This window comes from Tachysurus fulvidraco, chromosome 1, assembly GCF_022655615.1.
Source record: "Tachysurus fulvidraco isolate hzauxx_2018 chromosome 1, HZAU_PFXX_2.0, whole genome shotgun sequence".
NCBI classification, from domain to species: Eukaryota; Metazoa; Chordata; class Actinopteri; order Siluriformes; family Bagridae; genus Tachysurus; species Tachysurus fulvidraco.
The window spans coordinates 35,628,912-35,652,784 of NC_062518.1; the positions used below are offsets into that span (position 1 = coordinate 35,628,912).

The 23,873-nt window shown below is 38.4% G+C and overlaps 2 protein-coding genes across 3 annotated transcripts; one reads left to right on the plus strand and one right to left on the minus strand.

Moving 5' to 3' along the window:
- The first annotated feature begins 716 nt into the window (after positions 1–716).
- Positions 717–12,402, plus strand: acadvl (acyl-CoA dehydrogenase very long chain). 2 transcript variants are annotated; one of them, XM_027165007.2, is made up of 21 exons: positions 717–871; positions 1,097–1,188; positions 1,442–1,511; positions 2,258–2,335; positions 2,427–2,499; positions 2,604–2,668; positions 2,793–2,927; positions 3,259–3,403; positions 3,662–3,791; positions 4,021–4,146; positions 4,482–4,680; positions 6,304–6,408; positions 7,019–7,105; positions 7,352–7,414; positions 9,153–9,254; positions 9,599–9,696; positions 9,801–9,873; positions 10,052–10,124; positions 10,649–10,721; positions 10,824–10,899; positions 11,206–12,402. In XM_027165007.2, the coding sequence occupies exons 2-21, from the start codon at positions 1,118–1,120 to the stop codon at positions 11,341–11,343; spliced, it is 1,980 nt and encodes a 659-aa protein (XP_027020808.1). In that variant the 5' UTR covers positions 717–871; positions 1,097–1,117; the 3' UTR covers positions 11,344–12,402. The 2 variants fall into 2 exon arrangements, with proteins under 2 accessions (XP_027020808.1, XP_047673928.1); XM_047817972.1 differs by lacking the exon at positions 1,097–1,188 and having other exon boundaries at positions 779–871.
- zgc:194312 (uncharacterized protein LOC794943 homolog) lies at positions 12,020–15,366 on the minus strand. The gene is made up of 2 exons (XM_027165032.2): positions 14,156–15,366; positions 12,020–13,218 (listed from the first exon to the last, which is right to left on the minus strand). Exons 1-2 carry the CDS (start codon positions 15,079–15,081, stop codon positions 13,158–13,160), a joined length of 987 nt encoding a protein of 328 aa, XP_027020833.1. The 5' UTR covers positions 15,082–15,366; the 3' UTR covers positions 12,020–13,157.
- Positions 15,367–23,873: the final 8,507 nt, after the last annotated feature.

A 23,873-nucleotide genomic window follows, 5' to 3' on the forward strand; every position in this document is an offset into this window, starting at 1 on the left:
CTGCTGAAAGGATTATTGATGTTCCCCTGCTCACATTTCAAAAACACTCATATCCAGAGTGAGGAAAAGGACTCAGCAAATCACTCTGGATCCCTCATCTACCATCTGGCTGGTGCTACAGAGCCCCAAATAACAGCACAACCAAGCACAAGAACAGTTTCTTCGGCCAGGAAATCTACCTCATGAACAGTTAAATGTTTCCCCTATAATGCAGTAACAATGTGCAATAATCTTATTTATTTGTTACCGCCTCCATCCTAGTACATCAGTGCATTTCATCCTTTACTATTCTATTCTATTCCATTCTATGATCTGTAGCACAGTTGAACATACAGTTTATTTATTTTTTAGTGTATTTTTCTTTTCTTTTCTTTTCTTTGTCTATTTGCATTCTCATATGTGTATTTATTTTATTCTTATCTTATTTTTATAGTTGGTGTGTACTGGACACTAAAACAAATGCGCAAAAGCCGATTCTGATTCTAATTCTGATATCTATCTATCTATCTATCTATCTATCTATCTATCTATCTATCTATCTATCTATCTATCTAAAACCATAGTCCAACAAACTGCGCTTTATAAAGCAAATAATAGATACAAATAATAGTTTTAGAAAAGAATGACTTCAGAGGTAAAGAATTATTATTCAAGATTTATATACAGTCATTGGTCTTAATTTTAAACAGGTCTCAGATCAGTGTTACTCCAGCGCTACAGTCAGGCCCCGCCTACTGACATAAATCAACTTCCGGTCCATAAACTCCTTCAGGTCTAACTTGAGAGGAAAGGACACACTGCTTTACTTAATCGCGCTGTTTTAATTATTACATTTAATCAAGCAAGTCAGCAAGCGAGCAGAATAGATTTGGTAACATCAATTGATCCGCTTTGTTGTTATTTATTAATTCACCAGTTAAAAGCTTTAATCACTTTCTTCACAGACGACAAAAAGACGACCGTATTATTATTATTATTATTATTATTATTATTACTATTATTATTACAAACCATTTAAAGTTCACGTTGCCATTTGTTCGGCTTGTACCTTAAAAATAAATATCTAATTCTGACTAGCTACTGTTTTGTTTTCCAGGCTAATTAGCTAAAGTAAATCATGCTTGTACGTAACGTCGCTCAGAAGGCGCTGTGTAATGCTGTGCTTCGTGTGCCACAGTCCTTGTCAGGGTGAGACAAATTCTGGCATTTCACAGCTTAAATGTTTTAATTTTCTGTTGTTTGCTATCCTATGCTATGCTATGCTATCCTATGCTATGCTATGCTATGCTATGCTATGCTATGACGTTGACCCTGACTTAGCTAAGCTATGTTGCGGCTCTATACATTATCATTTATTATAATTATCAATTATACATTGAATTGTTGCAGACGTTCTAACAAAAATACGTGATATAAAAAAAATTGCTTTCCATTTTATTAGGGTTCAACGCCAAGCAGGAGCTGTGGTAGCTGTGCAAAATCTGCGTCCTTATGTTAGCCAAAGTGCAGAGGTAAGATTTCATGTTTCCTGTTCGATCACAGAAAGCCTGTTAAAACCTTAGAAGGTCAGCCAGTGTCATTTTACAGCTAAATTTTAATATGGAGTAATTTGTTGTAAACGTGTCTTTATGGTCACTGTGCATTCGTGAAGCAAGCGTAAAGAATCTGGGGCAAAGTTCACCGCCAGTTTCCATGATCAGGGAAATATCACTCCACCAACACACCTACGTCAGATTCATGGAGTAGATTAGATACTTTAAATGGAAACAATTCAGAATGCGATGTAATAAAAACCCTTATCTCCTATTGAGTGGGGTAAAGGAAAGGGTTTGTTGCCCTTGTCAGTGCTCTCTGGTTCACTGGGCAGCCAAAAGTGTCACAATGCAGCACGTTTCTGTTTTTAGACTGGGCCAGTGTATGAGTCAAGGGATTTGTAAACCTGTGTGTCCTTGGCGCTAAGAACATCTAAACAAGCATAAATATTAAAATGTGATGATGTAATTAAACTTCATCAAAGGAGATGGAACCGTAACATAAGTATATTTATATATTCACAAGAGATAAGAGGTCATAATAGCAGACTATGAATGACTGAATAAATATAGTTTGCTATCCCATATTGTCCTTTGAGGAAAGTGTTGTCTGCCCTTTTTCCTCCCAAAGACCAGATTGTTAGATTGGCTATGGCAAATCTAGGACAAATAATACTTTTTCCCTACCTTTATTTCTGTATTGATTTCTGTCTCTCGATTTATAGGCGGTTTTGGGGAAATCAGCAACTGGCAGTGATGTTGTCACTAACGCTGAAAGAGTGGACAAGAAGGCTGCCAGTGTAGTATGTGTCTTTCTCCACACTCATTTTTAGAACTTTAAAACTTTAAAGTTTTTTTTTTTTTGAAAATTACAATTTATTTTCTTTTGTTAAGGAGTCAAAATCCTTCGCTGTGAACATGTTTAAAGGGCAGATCAGCACCTCACAGGTGTTCCCCTTTCCCACAGGTAAAATATAATTTATGTTTTTGTTACATTTCCCTACATGTAATTTTTAATGAGACATTTTTATTGTTATTATAGTAATGCCACTTATGTTGCTCATGTTATAGTGCTGAATGAGGAGCAGTCAGAGTTTCTCAGGGAGCTGGTGGGACCTTGTTCGAAGTTTTTTGAAGTGAGTTCCATTTCATGTCTCACAAATCGGCAAGAGCTCATAGTATTTTGTGTTGATGAAGTATTTATTCAAATATCTTAATTTACTTTTTGCCTGCTAATTGTCTTGTATATGATACATGTAGGAGGTAAATGACCCTGCTAAGAATGATCAGCTGGAGAAGGTAGAGGATCACACCATGGAGGGACTGAAGGAGATGGGAGCCTTTGGCCTACAGGTGCCTGCTGATCTGGGTGGTGTAGGTCTCAGCAACACACAGGTGAGATGAAACCGGTCAAGGAAGATGACCAATAAGCTGTATTACCATGGATGCTGGACCGACTGTGGACATTTATTTATGCACATTTTTTTTTCTCGTTGTGATTTCAGCAGCTACCAGATAAACAGCATACTGCAATTAATAAATAATTTTAAATCCTTTATCACCTTATTCAAAACTCAATCATGTATACTGTTTATATGATGCTGCTGATCTTACTGAACTGGAATCAGTATGATGCTTAGGATGATCGCATTAGCTTGATGTGCTACATAGAGAAAGAAGTTTGTTAGAGGAAGCCTAAAAGGAGATCCTGTGTTTGTGACCTCAGTATGCCAGGCTGGTGGAGATCGTGGGCATGCATGACCTGGGTGTGGGCATCACTCTTGGCGCTCACCAGTCCATTGGCTTTAAGGGAATTCTCCTCTTTGGCAACAAGCAACAGAAAGAGAAGTACCTTCCCAAGTTAGCCTCAGGTATCTGTGTAGGTTATTTATTAAAAAAAAAAAAAAAAGCAGCTTGTGCAGTATTTAGCAAAAACCTGATATTTCTCTTGTATTGTTAAAATGCAATGTGTATTGACGCAGTGATTTAATATCACTGTATCTATTTATGGAGTCTTTTACATCCGGGACATTTTTATTTTTAGTCTTATATTTTTGCTTTAATACCTTGTGTGCTGTACACTGTGGTCTGGATCTGTATTATTATCTGAATTGTTTTTTTCTATGCAGGTGAAACAATTGCTGCATTTTGCCTGACTGAACCATCTAGTGGTTCAGATGCTGCTTCTATCAGGTCAGTTGCTGTTCCCTCACCCTGCGGAAAGTACTACACCCTCAATGGAAGCAAAATTTGGATCAGGTGAGTGTGTGTATTGCATTCAGATACCAATTTAACAAAGACCACACACAGACACTGCCTTGTCTTCAGAAAATCCACCACCAGAGGGCAGCTTTGCTTTTCAGAATTTTATACACATCCTGTAGGTAATGTTGCACCATCATCCTGCTGGAACTTTTCAAGTGTCTCTGATTATATTGTATATACTGTAGTTATGGATTTCTGCCTTTCTTTCCTTCACCTGTTACAGTAATGGAGGCCTGGCTGAGATCTTTACGGTGTTTGCTAAGACTCCGTTGAAGGATGAGAAAACCGGAGAAATGAAGGACAAGATCACTGCATTCGTTGTCGAAAGAAGCTTCGGAGGAGTCACACAGTGAGTCGAGCGTGATTTAGCATGACTTTTGTTAACAAAGCAAGTCAATGCACTGAGATAGTGCTTAATAATAATGTCAAATTATTGGGACAACAAGAAACGGTAAAGTTTTGACTTAAGAATTGCATTGTCAAGCTTATCCAAATGACTACTTAAAAAAAAAAAGAAAATAGAAAAATAGTACCAAAACACCAAAATTTGGTCTAGCTTTGTGATAGACTATTTTTGCCGTTTGTGTTTCCTCGCTGTCCTGCTGATATACCCATCTCTCCAATATTTGCTTTCATCTTTCAATTTTTTTCCCTGCTCTCTTTTGTGCCCATATCTTAATGTAGTGGCCCTCCAGAGAAGAAGATGGGCATCAAGGCCTCAAACACAGCAGAAGTGTATTTTGAGAATGTGCGTGTTCCAGCCGAGTGTGTCCTGGGGGAAGTTGGAGGAGGATTTAAGGTGGCTATGAATATCCTTAACAATGGGCGCTTTGGCATGGCTGCAGCACTGTCAGGAACCATGAAGGGTGTCCTTGCAAAAGCAGTAAGTAACTATGTTTGCAAATATGTGTTTTTTGCATTTTGTAGCTAGTCTGTTAAGGTTATAACTTGCTACTTGAAGCTAGCTAGCTAATAGCATTTAAAAGTCGGTCCTCTTTCACACTGCTGTAGTATTAGTCTTAATTAAAACAAACACTGCTAAATGTTTTTGTTTATTTGTGTTCTGATTGACTATATCTGTGCAGATAAAAAGCTTCTAATCGTTGTTTTTTGAATGTTCCTCTTGCAGATAACATTTCTAAAGTTTCTGTAATGGTTTCTGTTTTAATTGTTGTAATTTGCTTTCATTTCATTTTTTAGTATCAGAAATGCATGTTATTTATTCGGCCCCAAGTGTTTTGCCACATCCCCTCTAAACACCACCACTTACCATGACTTCCTCTGTTTAGTAGACTTCTGTATGGGGAAATTCCCCAGCCTACATTTCACTTTATGCCACATAACCTGCAGTAAAGTGACATTTTATACTTTTGTTTCTGTTACCCAGTGTTTAGTGACTGTCAGAATATGTTTTTGTTTCAGCCATTTTCCATTTGTAGTGACCTTAAATATAGAAAAAGTCTTCAGTTGACTGGGCATATAAACGTGCTCGTATAGGCATCGATTTATTGATGGACCATTCGATAATGTACATCCATGTGCTTTTTCATTTTAATGTCTTCAATGCTTTTATAAAACATGGGGGGGGGGTGCTGTCTGGGAAGGCCTGCCCGTCTGTCTGTCTGTCTGGTGATGGGCCTGCCTGTCTGTCCGTCTGTCTGTCTTGCTGGCTGTCTGTGTCTGAAGGCCTGTCTGGGCAGGGCTGTCTCTTTGTCTGTCTGTCTTGCTGGCTATCTGTTTGACTGGAGGTCTTGAACAGACTCCAAGTTTAATCCAAGATTTTGGTCAGTAACTCAAAATAGCTCAGTTATCATGTCAAGATAAATACCAACATCTGTGTAAAAATACACTTAAATAGATTTAATCATTTAGCCCAACATCCTTGTGCATTCAACTGAATAATGCATTTATAAAGGACATACTTTGGCTTTAACTCGATGTGAAGCTGTTGTCAGTTTTATACTTCCTAACTATAACCAAAGTTCAACTTTAACCTTACCTGTTAACGCAGTATTCATGCTTGAAATCTGTGAAGCATTCTTTGTTTTTATAGGGTGCTAGATGCAAACAAGGGGAAAGTTTTAACACGTGCTCTAACCACACTGACAGACTGAGCAAAAGAGAGTGTGTTTGTGGAGTTTTTTTGTGTGTCTCTTGTGCCTCTTAACATTTAGCACAGTATCCATGGCCGCTATTTGCATTTGTTTTTTACGAGATTGTACAATGCATGTTCCAGGTTTTGCTGTATGAATACATACATGTAAATGATTCATTTAAAGCAATGATCTACACCTGAACTATTCTGAGGTGAAACCATGTGATCTAGTATTGTGTAATGCTTTTACCTACTACTTTTGACTGGTCGACATTTCAAACGAAAAAAAAACAAAAACCTCCCGGTGAACAGATTCAACCAAATTGCGTTTCTTTAAGATGGGAAAATCAATAATATATGATTAAGTATCTGCACTGAGCTTTTCTACATTTGTGAATTTCTCTTTCTCAGGTGGACCATGCGGCTAACAGGACTCAGTTCGGTAACAAAATCCACAACTATGGAGTCATACAAGAGAAAATGGCCAGAATGGCCATGATGCAGTATGTTACAGAGGTGAACAAATGTTAGACTATCATTTATTAACACCTTTTCTTTCTTTCTTTCTTTCTTTCTTTCTTTCTTTCTTTCTTTCTTTCTTTCTTTCTTTCTTTCTTTCTTTCTTTCTTTCTTTCTTTCTTTCTTTCTTTCTTTCTTCTGGCAGCTAATCAACTTAATCATATTCACAGCCTCAGGTCTGACTATATTGTTTCACATTTTCTGCTGTATCTTGTATTCAATGGTTTATTCATTAATGTTCATGATGGTGTCTAATGTTTGGAAAACATCAAGGCAGGACTTTCTGGAAAACGATTTTAATGATGAAATCTTTACTGTGTAATAAGTATAATAGGTTTGTTGCACTGTGCATAGTGATATCTAATGTGTTATTTAAATAACAGACTATTAAAGAATGCACATAGCGAATATTCCAATCTTTTGCTGTGATTAACATCCTTATGTCAGTTGAGACTGTCATAGCAGTAGAGGAAGTTTACTTTAATAGCTCTTATCCCATGAGCAAGCAGTGCAAAAATACATCATTTTTAGTTGCTCTATGAAAACACTTTAACCTCCTATTTCTCTTAAATGTCTACTAACATTTTGGTCTCTACACCCCATATAGTCTATGGCCTACATGGTCAGTGGGAATATGGACAGTGGAGCAACAGATTTCCAGATCGAGGCTGCCATCAGTAAAATCTTTGCCTCTGTGAGTGTTTTACACACATGTTGTGATGACAAGTTCTACACATTGCAACCAAAACAAATATTCATTAGAGGCCCATGTTAATTTTGCTGTTAATGAAAAGCAGCAGAGAAAAGTCTTGCATCCATTAAGGAACACGTAGATTGTTGCATTAGTTTGAGACACTTTCATAGCAAAAAAGAAATAAGCTCAATTTTTATGTAAGAACTGCCGTTAATTGTACTAACATGCTATTTCTTGCTTTCTTAGGAAGCAGCATGGACGGTGACTGATGAGTGCATTCAAATTATGGGTGGAATGGGTTTTATGAAGGTAAGTTTATATATTTTTATATAAACTCTTCCTCTTCAACATGCAGTCATAGCCTTTTGGCAGGACCACGTGGTGTGTGTGTATCAAATATAAATAAACCACCCTTTACTAGATGGTGTGAACACCAGGAAGTTTGTTCTGCCATGAAGAGTAAATGTTTATTAGGATATCAGGATATTTAAAATGCAAAAACAATGGCTGTTGCAGTCCATGTTGTGTGCTGAATGTTTGTTCATTGGCCTGTTACCCATTCGAGCTGTAGAGCTATAACTCACAGCAACGTTGTTTTCATAAAGGAAGTAAACAGTACCCATAACTTGAGGGTTGAAGGAATAGCTTAGCCTTGAAATCCTCCCACATGACTGAAGTGGAACAAATAAATGTCTCAGGGTTTGTGGAAAAACATTGTAGGTGGTGAAATATAAACCCCCCCCAAATGTGTGTTGGGGTTTTGGAACGTCTTTAACCACTGAAGTTTTTTTGCTATGTTACATGTGAGTACTTAGCAATATGTAGGTCATGTGCACATGCTGATTCTAACCTTCACTGTCCATTGCTAAAAAAACAACACCACTGTGATAAATATTTTGGACTGAAAACTAAGCCCGGAAGGCCTGCAGAAAGAACCTAAATGTAGTGATCAGAGTTCACTTATGTGAATTGTAGAAGTGTGAAGATCTCAGGCAGAAGTGAGCAAGCCATCTAGATGATTCAGCAAATGCGTTTCTAAAACTGGGCATTTCTCGTTCCTCTATCTTGCCACATCTCCTGTCGCTTTGATGTCGAGATAATGATTAGCTGGTGTTTGCTGTTTACAGCAATAATGATAGTGACCCTCTTAGTGGATCTATTTTTTCTTTATTACACAAAGAATCTCCTTTTTAAAGAATTACACTTAGCTCAGTCATGTATTTGATGAAACTAAATGTTCCTACATTATGAGTAGAGCTTATTATCCATAAACACTGACTGGTCGGGGTTTTATTATATTGTGTTTTATTGTTGAGATTAACAACACTATGGTGGTCACTGAAAATATCAATGAATTGTCTGTAACTGCAGCTCTGATAAAGTAAATCACAGGTTTATATTAATACATTTGTTCTGATGCTGCGCATCATTTGTAATAAGCATAATGCTAAACAGATGTAAGTGTTCACCTGAAATTATATTTATTATCTAATGGATATTTAGAAATATTTATATTAATTAAAAAAATGAATGAAACAGTTGTTTCAATAAGGAAATGTCTGTAAACATTAATGTGTTTGAATTGGTTTCAGATATATAAAATATTTTGTGATGTGCTTTTATGCTTTTCAATAATAATAGCAGCCCATTGTGTTATATTTATTTATTTACTGCATGCAACATTATATTTACTGCACGGTTTGTTTTTTTCTGTCTTCCCTCCTTTGCTTGTCTATGCCTTTCCCCCGTTTCCTGTATTGGTGTTGATGATGTTTGTGCTTTTAGCTTTAATCCGAGATGTATGTAAAGGGTTTTTATCGCTAACTTCCGAGGGCCTCATGTTATTTTCATTTCCCTATACCACAAGGAAATTTCTTGCCCGTATTTGGGAAGTTGGACTTCTGTTGGCTCTTGATATAACTTATTCCATTTAAAGCACTTACAGAATAAATATGGAAATTCAGTTTGACAGTTAATCTCTATGCATGCTGCTCAATTTTAGTCTGTTGTATTCAAGCATTTGCTCAGTAATAGTGTTTTGATGCAGGACGCTGGTGTCGAGAGAGTCATGCGAGACCTGCGAATCTTCCGTATCTTTGAGGGCACTAACGACATTCTGCGACTCTTTGTGGCGCTCAACGGCTTCCAGGTAATTTGGGAACCGGCTTACTGACAAAGATGAGAAAGCACCTGGTAAACATTTCCTGTACAAACTGAGAAACTGTCAGAAACTGCTTGCCTGTAAACCTCAAACACACTGTGAATGCTCAAGTGTTTAGCCTACAAGTGCCAGGCATTTGGAGGGGAAAAAAAGCATGCTGAAATGTGTTAATGCAAAATACTGTAACAGTCATGCACTGTAAAGGTGCACTCTTAGGCGGTTTTACACAACAAACACGGGTCAGTTATAAATCTGAAATACAATTATGATATTTTACATGATTAGACATAAAAGCAAATAAATACGTTCACACTTTGTTTCTTGGTTTCTAGAATGCAGGAAATCAGCTGAAGAACTTACAAAAAGCTCTGAAAAGTCCATTCAGCAACGCTGGTTTGTTGGCTGGGGAGATTACCAAGCGTGCCAAAAGGTGACTAATGCTTTTAAAGCTGTCTGTCTCATTGTTTTAGGCAGTTTACTGTAAAGACGATAGAACATGAATGACCACAATTGCTCTCTTTCATGGTTATGCAGGAAGGCTGGCATGAGTACAGGCCTCACACTGCAGGGAAGCGTCCATCCAGAACTGGCTCAAAGCGGCACTCTGGTGAGACATGACTGAAATGCTGCTTCTGATAAACTTCTGAAACTTATAACTTGTTCAATACTGACAAGTCTCTCTTTATCCAACAATATCCTACAAGATACAAGTGGCAAAATAAAATAGTTCTGTCCAGTGATGGATGCCTTTAAATGGTAGTTCTTCCCACTCTCTCTTTTCCCAGGCAGTTCAAGCCATCGAGCAGTTTGGAGAAGTTATAGAAGAGCTGCTTCTTAAACATGGCAAGAGGATTATTGGTGAGAAAAATATGCATCCAGATCCATAACTAGTTTCTTTAGTTCACTTAGTTGGTATATTGTTTAACAAATATGAAATGGTGTCGTAGGACAAAAAAGCTTTATTGAGACGATTTAAACGTTCACGGAGCCCCGTAAGTAGAGAAGGAAAAAGTCTTCTGAGATTATGCTGATGACTTTCTTTAAATTTAATTGGAAGTGATGTTTGTCTATCTTTCAGCATCGAAAAGCAGGTACTTTCTCTGCTGATGGTAGTTAATAAATATCCTGCTTTTGTTCAAAGCCAGTTCTTGCAATTTTGTGGTAATGTGCATGACTGATTTCCTCTCTGCACTATGGCAAATATAGTAGTAGAAAAAACCTTGTTTTCACTCACTCATCTCAGATATGCGTGTGTGTGATTATAGTTTTACATTTTGCAAAATCAGCATGTGCTTTCCCATTCGTTTTCAGAAGGCTTCGACGCTTCCTTTTCTCATACGCTTGAGGTCCTTGCACTAAAGTCTATTTCTGTGTTTTTACAGATGAGCAGTTTGTGCTAAAGCGAGTTGCAGACTGTGCTATTGATTTATATGCTATGGTTGTGGTGCTTTCCAGGTAACACTCAAAGTTTCTCATTCACATTCACTCTCATTATTTTACATATACACATCTGTGGCACAAAAGATGTAAATTGTTTGTGCTCTGCTCGTCCTCCAGGGCCTCCAGATCTCTGAGTCAAGGTCACTCATCTGCTCAGCATGAGAAGATGCTTTGTGAAACCTGGTGCACTGAGGTGATATGTGCTCAATTTCATTTACCGTTTAAGCTTCCTGCCCCATTTGTGACCTTATTTTTCTTTCTACCCCCTCCCCCAACCACTGCAGTGTATGCAGTACAAAAACAGTACTTCCTTAAATAATTAGTGTAACTGGTATATCATTATTTTGTATGCATGGTTCTGAATTTTTAACTTGTTTACTTTGAGCTTCCAGCTCCGTATATGGAACACACACGCACACACACGTGTGTGTGTATATATATATTTATATATCTCCTATAAGGTGCCTTTGCTAACACTTTTGGCCATTTCCTTGTTTAGGCTCATGATAGAATCATGCAGGATATCAAGTTCCTGAGGTCCGGTACATCCAAGCAGATCTTCAAGAACCTGCGTGCCATTTCTGCAGCTGTGGTAGAGAACGGAGGGGTGGTTTCTCCTCATCCACTGGGCTTTTAAAAATCCTTTCTATTACTGCCATCAGCCAGTCAAAATCTCACCTTCTCCTCGACATCGATACGCATTTAGGTTTAATATGACTTCCCACATGGCTCAATGGTGCCAAACTGGGTGAATAGAAGGCTTTGTTATACCAGTATAAGACTTAGTAGAACCATTCTGTGAAGTTAATCTCAAATCATCTGAATCTGTAAAGATGTTGGAAAGTAATTTTCACACAGGAAACTAACTGGTAGGGATAATGCATAGATATATTAAAACAAAACAAGACTTTTTTTTTTTTTGTTAACACAAATTTAGACCCACATCTAGCCACTTTCCATTGTTGTTGTTATTTATCATTGTATCAAAGGGATTTACACTGAAAAACAGTGTTAGTTTGCTGTGTCATTGTCTAGCTAATTTTGGCCTGGCACAACATTGTTCTATCATCAGTACACTGTACATAAGGCTTTATATATTTTTATACCAATTGTCAAACTGCCTTGGTGAAATGCACATTTAAGGCCTTTTATTTGGATGTTGAATTTCCCTAGAAGCAGTCAAATGGTTTGAGAAATCATTAGGAAGTTGTTTGGGTGTTTGTTTGTTTTTTTAACTTATTCTATCACAAATATCCTCAGTTGCTGTAGTTTGAGATACATAAATGTAGCTTTGCAGAACTTTAACAGTATAATTTTTTTTTTTTTTACTGTTTTGGGGTTTTATTCCCAAAGTTCTGTGCATGCAGGATTTTCTGTTCCTGTTGTACACAATGGTTGTAGTTGTGCATATGTATGAAATCAGTGGTGTAAACCTTAATTGTACTCCGTCTGGTCATCTATATAACCATATAACAAATTTGCAGAACTTGAAAAATATATTTATTACAAAACAATCTGGTACGGTTTAAAAAAACATGCATACAATTGATCATTTCCTGTTCACAGTGAAGTAAATCTTTAAAGCTTTATTTGACTAAAGTAATGTCAAGCGCTCTCAGTAGGATGTATTTAACCATGTGTAAGAAACCTTTGGTTAAAAATAAGTAAACAACAACATTAAATTGTAACGTGAAAATGCTGTGTCTGATTATTGCTAGTTTGACCCCTTTAAATTCTCACAGCTTTGGAATTTCTGACCTGACAGCATTTTTCTGAGTGTCGTGTCCTTAGTGGTCTGCTCTTTCCTAACTGTAAAATGAACTTGGTGCAGTGATGAAATTTTAGCTACATATGTGAATGAGACAGACAGAGTCATGTTAGATAAACTGGTAAAATTAAGTATAAATTGTTTGCGTATAAGTAGTCATGGCTTATTTCTTCCCACAATAATTCTTAGTCATGGTGATCTGTTTGCATACTGCTGTCAAGTTCAGATGGATATTGGAATTACTCGTATGATTATTTTTAGACACCGTTATGCAACTTAATAGGAATGGTACATACTTACGATTCTGAGGAATGAGTCTGGAAAAGATGACTGGGAGTTTATTCTAAACGACTATCCATGAAAACGACCTTAAATACTGGGATAATCCTGTAAAACAACCTTGTGCTTTATTACATGACCTTTAATATGCATAGAATCATTACTCTAAAGAATGCCGTTTTAACACTTCAAAAGTATCCACACTGAACAAAACAAGGCTTTCAGGGACTTTTTGCTGCACATAGCTGCCACTTCATTGGCCACGTCTATCAAGTCTTCATTGCCAAGTCTATTCTTCTTTCACAGTTGACATCATGTGTAAAAATGTGTGCGTATCGTATAAATCCAGTCTGTAGTAATATATTAATCTGTATCCAGTCTCCCTGCGTACATGTCCCTGTTGGTCACACAGTTGTCTGTGATATCTCTCTCGATAAAAGAGTCTCTGATGTCATTCTCCTTTCCCTGAAACAAATGAAGAAATGTTTTATGCAAGCTACTTTTGACACTGATTGTCTTTTCAAGTGACAGTGTTCTAACTAGTACTGATTACACACAGTATAATTCTTTGTTTCAGTTAATATAAAAATAATTATTTGGCTATCAGGTCTTTCTGTATAATTGAAAATCTCCTATTGCCAACCCTTGTTTTAATTGTTTTTCTTTTGGGAAAAACAAAGTTATCAGATGTGGCTCTGTGGGCTTGTAATAGTGGTAGTGGGGTAGGAAAAAAAATAATGTGGTGTAGACAACATGGCAGGCATCATCGTAACATGGCAGACGTCTTTGTGTGTGTGTGTGTGTGTGTGTGTGTGTGTACATATAAAATTTTGCTTTCTGTTTACATATTGTGTGCCTTTGGCTTCTTCATTAGTCAGAAAGCCTACAGTAAATGGTTTAAGATCTAAATGCGGAGCCACTTTACTTGACCTCAAAGTACCACATCTTTATGTCAAATTCAGCCTTTTTTTTTTGCCTCTGCATCCTCCCAGTTCCTTACTTTTACAGTTTCAACCGGTCACCTAGTTCAAAATGAAATTTTGGTTCAATATTCAAAACTTGAGCAAACCAGAACAATTAATAACCTTTTATCCTATGATGGAATGCCAATCAAACGTCCCTTTTATAACGGAAACCTGTGTGAATTGGCCCCAAATGTAAACTACCTAAGGTTTAATAACGTTTTAACGATGTTCTTTAGCCTTTATCACATACTTGTAAGAGTTTAATAATTATACAAAAAATACAACTTGTATGTATTTAATAAACCCCTAATTACTTAAGATTATGTTTTCATTTTGACATGTTGATCCAACCTTGCCCTTTTATTGTTATGTATAATGTGGCACATGTAACTTAGTGACATTTATTTATGTATGAGGATGGAAGGTGTGAGCCATACCGTTGGCGTGGTTGACGTCCAGGGTGAGTGACAGCCACCGTCCTCACGAGCAAGCTTTTCAGTCTGCAGGCTAAATAAGGGAAGCGGAGCTTGAGCTGCTCCAGTAGCTCCTCTTTGCGCAGTCCGTAGACTATAGGCGCGATACACTGAGCCAGGCTGAAGAAAACAAACGTAATGACCGCAAAATGTTCCTTTGTGTTTAATGAAATCATCCTCTTTTCGTTCAAGACCTGCAGCATGAAGTTAATAAAGTTTGGCAGTATGTACACTGCAAGCTGCACGCCGTGGAAGGCGATGGTCCTGCAGCCAGCCCTGTTCCTCATGTTCAGGACACCAAGGCGACGCCCCACGCACAAAATCCGCACGTAACTGTACAGAATGAGTACAGTGCAAATAGAAATGAGCAAAATCTTATGTAGTCCCCCTAGTTTAAGCTGGTCCCGGTCACAGTGCACATTCCCTTTATCTGCCACTGTACGGAAAAGGCTCAGAGGAATGATGGACGCGAGCGCCCAAGTGACTGCCCCGAGCAGCCAGGGCCAGTGCTTAAAGCGGATGCTGCTGTACTGGAGCGGGAAGCAGATGGCCACATAGCGGTCCAGAGCCATGACCGTGATGGTGAGAAGGATGTTGGACGCGGTCGTTGCCAGTACAGTGATGAGGGCTGCGCATGCGGCCGCCGGCAGCATAGCTTCAAGGTAGATTTGCAGGTAGAAGATGAAATATACGGCGAAGTAAGTAGTGGCCGAGAGCAGCAGGTGGAAGACGAGCACGAAACGCGCATGACTGCGTAGGCGCTGCTCTCGCAATATAGTCCAGTTAATTAAGAAGTTAAAAAGGAACAAAATCACGAAGGCCGCCGCAGAGGTACAGACGCGGACGTAGGTGTAAGGGATGTCTGTTCCGTTTGACGACTCGTTAGCCATCTGAATCAATCCGCCTGTAAAAGTTACCTACACATCCGTGCTTAAGTTATCATTGTGCCATAAGAGTGACTTCACTCTGATCCCCGTTTGCTTCTTCTTCTGAGTCCATTTGTGTCCTTTAGCTTTTACGCGACTTTTCCCGTTTACACCAGCTTGTATTTTATTGTTATATTTATTGGTTAATAAGGAGGCGCTCCGATATAAACAGCTCGTCTTCCTTTATCGAATGTGAGCGTGTGGGCAAGAGCTCGTGTAAGTTTCTCTCTCTTAGTGTGTGTGTGTGTGTGTGTGTGTGTGTGTGTGTGTGTGTGTGTGTGTGTGTGTGTGTATGCGCGTGCGCGTTTGTGTGTGTGTGTGTGTGTGTGTGTGTGTGTGTGTGTGTGTGTGCGTGTATGCGCGTGCGCGTTTGTGTGTGTGTGTGTGTGTGTGTGTGTGTGTGACACTTTTTTTATACTTTCAAATAATTTAGAGTAAAACAGAGTGACAGCAACTCAATAAATACATATTAAAATATTACAATAAAATCATCATTTAATAGTTCAATTAATTATAACGAATAATTTAATAATCAGTTGGTTTAGTTTAGCTCTGTTTAGTTCAGGTCTTTCCTTTCTGCTATAGAGCATTCTCATAAGACCACCTAGGGCGTCGATTTGGGTAGGGACGGTAGGGACATGTCCCTACCAATATCCAGGGAACACTCAATTGTCCCTAGCAATAATTCGACCAAGCCTATGTATATTTATACATAACCACTGATATCCGTCTGTGTCTTGTGCTTTTTTACTTATTTCATTTAACATTTATCCAGGAATCATTAAATAAGATGAAAATATTTTACAACGGCGTTCTGTAAAAAATAGTGCAACTAGTGGAACACAAACGGTTAACAGATTTACCCCCTGCAAGGAATCCCGCTTCTGTAACTCACCTCTCTAAAAGGATTGGCCTTTGCCTTTTTTGAGTCCCGCCTCTCTAACCCACGTCGCTGTTTGATTGGCTTTGTCTTTCTCGCTAATGTGGTGAGGTCGGCTGCAGCTATATTCCGTTGTATGAAGCAATATGCAACGTGATTATGCAGGTTACCATAACAACAATTTTATGCACAAAATACGGGGAATGTTGTCCCCACCAATGTCAAATAAATTATGTCCCCACCAATGTCAAAATCAAACTTTCGCCATTGAAGACCACATTATCTCAAATATTTTCTAATCATTCATACGCTTGATTTAATCAGCCTGGAGAGATATTCGTTTTCATATGACAACACAATCTGTGTTTTGTGCAATTTTTAATTTTTTTTTTCCGGCTAAGGTATACTGTCATTTTAGCCTGACCAAAGATTCATTTTAAAACGGCTGCATAAACCACCATTAATCTTCAGTACACTATAAATTTCACTGTAAAACACCTTAATCATGGCTATAAAACCCTAAAAATTTTCCAGCATCTTTCACAAATATTAATGTTCCGGTGCCTTTTTCTGATCTAGAAAAAACAGACCAGTCTTTAATACCAATAGCCTGGAGATGTCCAAAATGTCACAAATTACATATATGTTATCAAAAAATAGACCTGCCATCACAAAGTATGTCTGGTCTTGGTGAATGAGCTGCTCTATTACACTTTTAGACTCGAGATTAATGCTTTTGAAAGCATAGTAATGTCAATGCATAGTAGTGACACTAGGTGCCAGTTTTTCAGGTATGCCAGGTCCGCCTTTTTTGGCAGGGTCAGGACAGCCCTTCTATAATCGTTAACACTGCCCCATAGGATGTACAGTACATCATATTACTGTCTAGAAAGTGTTGTAGAACTCAACAGGGAGACTATACGTGGGTCTATACGTGCTGCCTGTCTATTTTCCATCCCTTGGAGAGCCTCATGAAGATCTGTCAGCATCTGCTTTGCCAATTTACTTAGCCTCTTGCTCAGGGAGTTTTGGCAAGTCGATGAGTAAACTCTCCTCCATCATCTGTGCCCCTGACCAATTATTGTTGTACAGCTTTGGGTAGAAGCTTACTGTCTGCCTGCAAATTTCAGTGGAATCCATTAAGAGATCCCTTGATTCTGTTTGCACAGAATGTACGTATGAATCTTTTCTGTCCATCCTTTTGCTTTAAACTAAAGAAGAACTTAGAAGGAGCATCCATCACCGTCATGCTTTCAAGGCATGAGTGGACCAGTGCCCCCTGTACTGTAACCCCTGTACTGTAATGTCTAACAGATTTTTCATTTTGGCAATATGCCAGAATATTCCCTGGATCTCTTGTGGCCTCCAAATGTTGGAGTTCCAATATTTCTATCTCCACAGCATTCAGTAATATAACAATGTCTCTTGTGATGTTGAAAGTTTTGACAAAGTTTGACAAAAAAATTTTTGGTAAAAAAAAAAAAAATGTCAGTTGAGTTCGAAAACCATAAAACCGATTCAATCTTGCCAGGGAGAGTACAATTTATCTGTTGTACAGTTAAATATCTGCAGTGTTGCAGACAGCATTCACATTATTCATCTTATATAAAAAGCTCATTCTCTCCAATGCATTTGGTGGCAGTGTACACACAGATAAAAGCACCTCATTCTCATAGAAAGCTTTTCATTTTTAAAGGCTCCCATTAAATTTTTTTCTTTACTGAATAAGAACAAGGAGCAAAATTGTGTGCAAAGTGTTATTGCTTAAAATCAGCAACCCATTGCACTCCTTCACCCCAATCAGCAGCTTTACTGATATCTCTGCGGGTTTCCTGCAGCATGACAACATCAATGCACTCCTGCTTTGACTCGCAATGCTAATTCCATTTATTTAAAAAATAATTATATAAATAAAAACAAAACAAACCTCTCCATCATAAAACACCACACATTATACTGTACTAGTCATCATCAGTGTATTCATTTATTAGTTATCAGCTATCAGCTACTTCAAACAAAAGATTTCCACATCGATAAAAGCTCCTTCTCGTCTAAAATGTTTCACATCATGTAGAAACTGTTTGTGGTCAGGCTAAGTCTCTCGTTATGCAATATTCTTCACATTTACGGCATTTAGCAGACACCCTTATCCAGAGTGACTTACAACTAAGCAACTGAGGGTTAAGGGCCTTGCTCAGGGGCTCAGCAGTGGCAGCTTGGAGGACCTGGGGTTCGAACCCATGATCATTCCGATCTGCAGCCCAACACCTTAACCACCAAGTAAGTAAAATTCCTTTTTTTGTGTTTATTACAATGTCTAGAACACATACATATTTAGTTATTTTTGGAAAATATTAATCAAAATTGATTTAGAGCTTGTTAGGTCCATGTTGTAATTCTACAATGTTGGGCCAGAGTGGTAGTCAAAATAGCCTGTGCTCCTTACACATGGTCACAAATTGAAATTTAAACTGTTAGATGATTCACTGTAACTAAGTTCTAAATGTGCTTTTCTGTTAAATTTGTACTTAGTTTAGATTAGACCATAATTAAACACAATAATAAATTGTATGTGATATTTGAAACTCCATCATCTAGAGCAGTATCTGAAACTCCCTGTAACTTTGTAGTTTTTTGTTTGTTATTTAACGTCTAAACCTGGGGTCGGCAACCTTAAACACCCAAAGAGCCATTTTGACCCCTTTCCCACAGAAAAAAATACCACAGGGAGCCACAAAACCCTTTTGACATCTAAAATGAAGATAACACTGCATATATCGTTTTTTACCTTTATGGAAACTATAGAAAAAAAAACTGTAGTGTGTTGCATTTATGAAATAAATTAACTGCTACCGATTAAACGCAATTTTATTTCTGCAGGCAAACAAAAATATTTTGAACAGTTTGAACTAACCTTAAGAAAAAAGACGCTGGGTTGAAGGTTACTTTCAAATAAAATGTTTAATATATAATTGAGTCCTTCGTATTCATGACCAGGGCTCTCAAGACAGGCAAGCGTGACCTCTCCAACCCCTCGCTTTTTTTCATTGGATTTTGCGTTAAATCTTTCCCAGATAGTGCTATTTTCTGATTGGCTATTGTGTAGCCTCTTTTTTTGATTGGCTGATAAGTGTCAGACTCGACTAAGAACTGAGACGCGCTTGATTCCTGCCCGGTTCCACAGAAGAGACAGCAGTGCGGACTGATACATTTTGGGCGCTGCGGCGTATTAAATATATTATAGTCAAAAAGTTTTTCTGCGTGAGAAATACGATGTGCGGCGGGAGAGCTTGAGAAAAGACCGACATGCGTGACTGTCACTCTCAATGTGTGACACTTGACATAAAAAATTAAACTTGCCGGCTGCAGCAAATCAACAATGCGCCTACTTCTGTGTGTCGGATTTCGCAAGTCGGCAGTTATGACGCATATTTTGAGCGACCAAAAAAAAAAAAATTAAGCACGGTTTATTTTAATGTTACAAGAGCATCATGATCTTAGAATTTAGAATTACATTGTTTTTAAAACTAACAAAAATAGAAAAATGTAAATTAAATATTTATTTTCCAAATCTACAGGGAGCCGCAGCAGAGGGATGAAAGAACCGTTCTGGATTTTTTCAGGAGATGCCTGTTGCATTGTTCAGGGGCAGGTGTAAATGGTCTTGAATATGAACCTGTAAGTTCTCTGGGCCAGCCAGCCAGTATTGTTTGAATTTTGATTAGCATTTGCAATGAAATGATAATACTGTGATGCATAACACTTAGATCTCTACCCCGACACACGGTCTACTGCCACCCTGTCTATTCTTTCAGTTTATCTACTACAATATAAGACCCATATGTATTATTCGCCTATTTAGTTAGTTAGTTAGTTAGTTAGTTTACCAAGGGAGTGTAGATGGAATACGACAAAACAAATCTGAACTTGGACTGTCAGGTTATGTTGTGATGAAGCTCACCTCCACACTACCAGAGGGTTAAAACTACAGGATCTACGCAGACAACTACTTCACCGGTGTCTCATTGGTAGTCAAGCTCCTTGAGCGTTTAATCCATTATGTGGGAACAGCAGATATGCCTACCCAACTGCAACCCTGCAGATGAAAAGAGCTTGAAGAATAGGGGGAGAGGAAGCTTTGATGTCCGAGTGGAGGGGAACCATAACATCTGCACTGTCAAATGGTATGACAACAGAGCGGTCACACTTGTGTCATCCTTTGCTGGACCAGAACCTGTGCAGAAGATTCAGCGCTGGGACAAAGCCACCAATACCATAATTGATGTCGAGAGGCCTTAAATGGTTGGTACCTACAACAAAAACATGGGAGGTGTGGATGTGTTGGACTCATTTGCTGCCAAGTACAAGTTCCCAATGAAATCCCATCGCTGGTACATTTACATTTTCTGGCACACCATCATCCTTGCTGTGATTAACACCTGGCTCCTCAACAAGTCATACTGTAGAGCTCTGGAGATGTCTAAGAAAGAGATACTGAACAGGAGACAGTTTCAGGCACAACTTGCAACCTCTCTTATCCTAGTGAACACACACAACACCCAATAAAGGGCGACCATGTTCAGGGAAGACAAACACATTCACATAGAAGGTGACATCAGGGAGCACTTTGGACCCTCAGAAGAGTCCATCCTCAACAGATGTGAGTCTCCCAGCCAAGAGGTCATCGGACATCCCCCCACTGGATGTAAGCAAAGACATGATTGCACATATCCTAGTAAAGATGAAGAGGGGACGTTGCAGACACTGCAATAATGGATACACAAACACACTGTGTTTCAAGCGCAGTGTTCTTCAGTGCTTCTCAGATAAAAAGAACTGTCTTAGGGACTATCACTGCAAGTAAACACAGACATCATACAAAGCACACTGAAAGTTAAAGAAGAAAAAGATAAATACAGGTTTTTTTCAAAAAAATTTAAATAAATTCTTATTCATAATAAAATATGATTGTTGTGTGATTATTACTCATGATTTATACTGTTATGGGGATAAGTAACCAATCAACCCTGCAAATGAATGCTTAAACACTCTGTTCAGACAAAGTGAGTACAAATCTAGAAATTTCATTGCAATCAGAATCAGGTATATTGGCCAAGTGTGCTGACACACACAAGGAATTTAGTTCCAGCTGTTTGTGACTCCTAAAAGTACGGACATAAATAACACTATACTATACAAGACAAGATAATACAGACTATACAAGAACATGCAGATGATGTGAAACAATATAGACAGTATGAGAATTAAGTATAAATACAGAATATATGACTGGTCAGTTATGTACATAAAGTGTTAGAAGTGCATGGTAGTGCAAATAACAGTATTGTGTAATATTATGCTTTAGTGCAATATACAGCAGCAGTAGTGTGTGTAATATACAGATGATGTGATGACTGACAGTTCTGATAATGCAGTACTTGTAGATATGAAGCAGGGAATATAATTATGGTGAGGTGTTAATTAGGGTGATTGCCTGGGGAAAGAAACTGTTCCTGTGTCTGGCAGTTTTGGTAAGCAAAGTTCTGAAGCACCTGCCAGAAGGTGGAAGCTGAAAGAGGTTGCGAAGGGTCAGTGGTGATTTTACCTGCCCAGTTTCTGGTTCTTGTATCCTACAAGTCCTGGGCAGGCGGGCACCAATTATTTATTTTGCTGTTTTTATTGTGCACTGCAGTCTGTTCCTGTCCTGTTTAGTTGTTGCTCCAAACCAGATGGTGATGGATGTGCACAGGACAGCGAAGCGGTGTATATATGATGTAACAGCGCCCTCTACTGGCTTTGTGCAATGTGTTATTTGCTGCACTGTTCTCAATGTTCGAAATGTCCTAAATGATTTCTCTCCGAGTATCTCACTCACATTTGTTCACTAATGACAACTATAAAGTATAACATTTCAAGTAAGAAAAAGACACACATTTGGAGTCAAATCAGAACAATAGTGATATTTTTTAAAAAAGAAAAGAAAAGAAAAGAAAAGTAAAGAAATGAAACCAGGGCCCCATGTACAGTAAACCCTGTCAGTTGAGGTTTAAAACCGATTCAATCTTGCCAGGGAGAGTGTGTTGTCTATAATGTGGGCCCATATGTACTATCTCTGTTTTTTAATTAAATGTCTCTATATATTGCTTAACTCAAGGGCCTCCATCATCTTACACAGGCACTCATGGGAAGCCACATGAGATTCTGCGTGGTTCAAAGCTAAATTATCTGTTGTACAGTTAAAATCTCTACCCAAAAATAACGGCTCCCATTAAATTATTTTCTTTACTGAATAAGAACAAGGAGCAAAATTGCATGCAAATAGCAAGGCAACTTCACCACTTAGTGTTGTGTTATTGCTTAAAATCAGCAACACATTGCACTTCACGGCAATTAGCAGATTTACTGATATCTTTGTGGGTTTCCTGCAACATAACAACATCAATGCACTTCTCTTTCACAAGTTCACATAACTTAGCTTTAATAAGTTTGAGACTCGCAATACTAATTCCATTTATTTAAAAAATAATTATATAAATAATAATAAAAAAACCTCTCCATCATAAAACACCACACATTATACTAGCCATCATCAATGTGTTCATTTATTAGTTATCAGCTATCAGCTACTTCAGACAAAAGGTTTCCACATCGAGAAAACTTCTCGTCTAAAATGTTTCACATCATGTAGAAACTGATTGTGGTCAGGCTACGACACTTGTACTGCAATATTCTTTAGAAATTTAGCCATTTGGTTTTAGAAATTCCTTATTGTTAAGCACATACAGTACCTTTTTTGTTGTTTCTTTGTTTGTCCCTTCTAACCATGTAACACGTCTCCCACTGTCCCCTGCACTGGTTTAGTGGCCGAAACCAGGCACAGCTTTTTTCAGCTCGGTTTAGTCGAGCATGGTTTCTTAACGGCTGGGTCAGCCGAGGCTGGGCTGCAGGCTGGGTTTGTGGCTCATTTTACTTCACTTCAGATGCAACAGGAACCCCAGGGGACCTCAGCTGCTGGCTGAACTGTAGCTGCAGAGGAAACAAATCCAGCAGGCTCAGCTGCGTTCTGCCCCAGTCACTCAGAAACACAGAGATCACCTTGCTTCCCAGGGCAGGCCGAAACATCTGCAACAGATGTCTGCATCTTCTACAAAGCCATTTTTTCTTTACCAGTTAGTTCATCTGAAATGAAATGAGAGAAATTTGACAGTATGACTTTTCTGGATGGGAAACTGAGGGAAAAATTAAAAGTTCACTATTTATTATTCATTTCTGAGTCAGTTTTTTTTACTTTGCCAATATCATTAAAGGAATCACAAATGCACATTTAATTTGTGAGGCAGAGACAATATTCTCATGCTCCACCACAACACAGACAGCTAAAACATTCTACACTCGCCACGCACCCAACCTGCACACCATGTCGGCAAGTTCAACTTTCTCATCCTCATGTTCATCTGCCAAAATCCACTGCAAGGCACAATCGCACACACACATTCCCATACTGCAGTTTACACTTACAGCATTTAGCAGATACACTTATCCAGAGTGACTTACATTTTATCTCATTTTTACACAACTGAGCAATTGACGGTTAAGGACCTTTATCAGGGGCGCAGCAGTGGCAGCTTGGTGGATGTGGGAATTGAACTCACAACCTAGCCCAACACCTTAAACACTAGGAAATCACATCCCCCCCTTTAGAGATGTCAGTCATCCTGGAGACTGTGAAGAATATACTAATCACACAAATGGCGAGGCATACAAGCTCAGTACTAATCCACTGTGTCCTACAACAACAACAGCAGCAGCTGCAACCCCAGTGGTTTAATGGTTACCACATTTGCCTCCAGGGTTCGGATTTTGATTTCCGACTCCT

Bases quoted from the DNA above. Each gene is read 5' to 3' on its own strand.
- acadvl (XM_027165007.2), top strand. From the start codon at position 1,118: ATGCTTGTACGTAACGTCGCTCAGAAGGCGCTGTGTAATGCTGTGCTT. The intron at 2,336-2,426 runs GTATGTGTCTTT...TCTTTTGTTAAG, and splicing joins ACAAGAAGGCTGCCAGTGTA to GAGTCAAAATCCTTCGCTGT. The intron at 2,928-3,258 runs GTGAGATGAAAC...TTGTGACCTCAG, and splicing joins TAGGTCTCAGCAACACACAG to TATGCCAGGCTGGTGGAGAT.
- zgc:194312 (XM_027165032.2), bottom strand. From the start codon at position 15,081: ATGGCTAACGAGTCGTCAAACGGAACAGACATCCCTTACACCTACGTC. The intron at 13,219-14,155 runs GTATGGCTCACA...CATTTGTTTCAG, and splicing joins GGACGTCAACCACGCCAACG to GGAAAGGAGAATGACATCAG.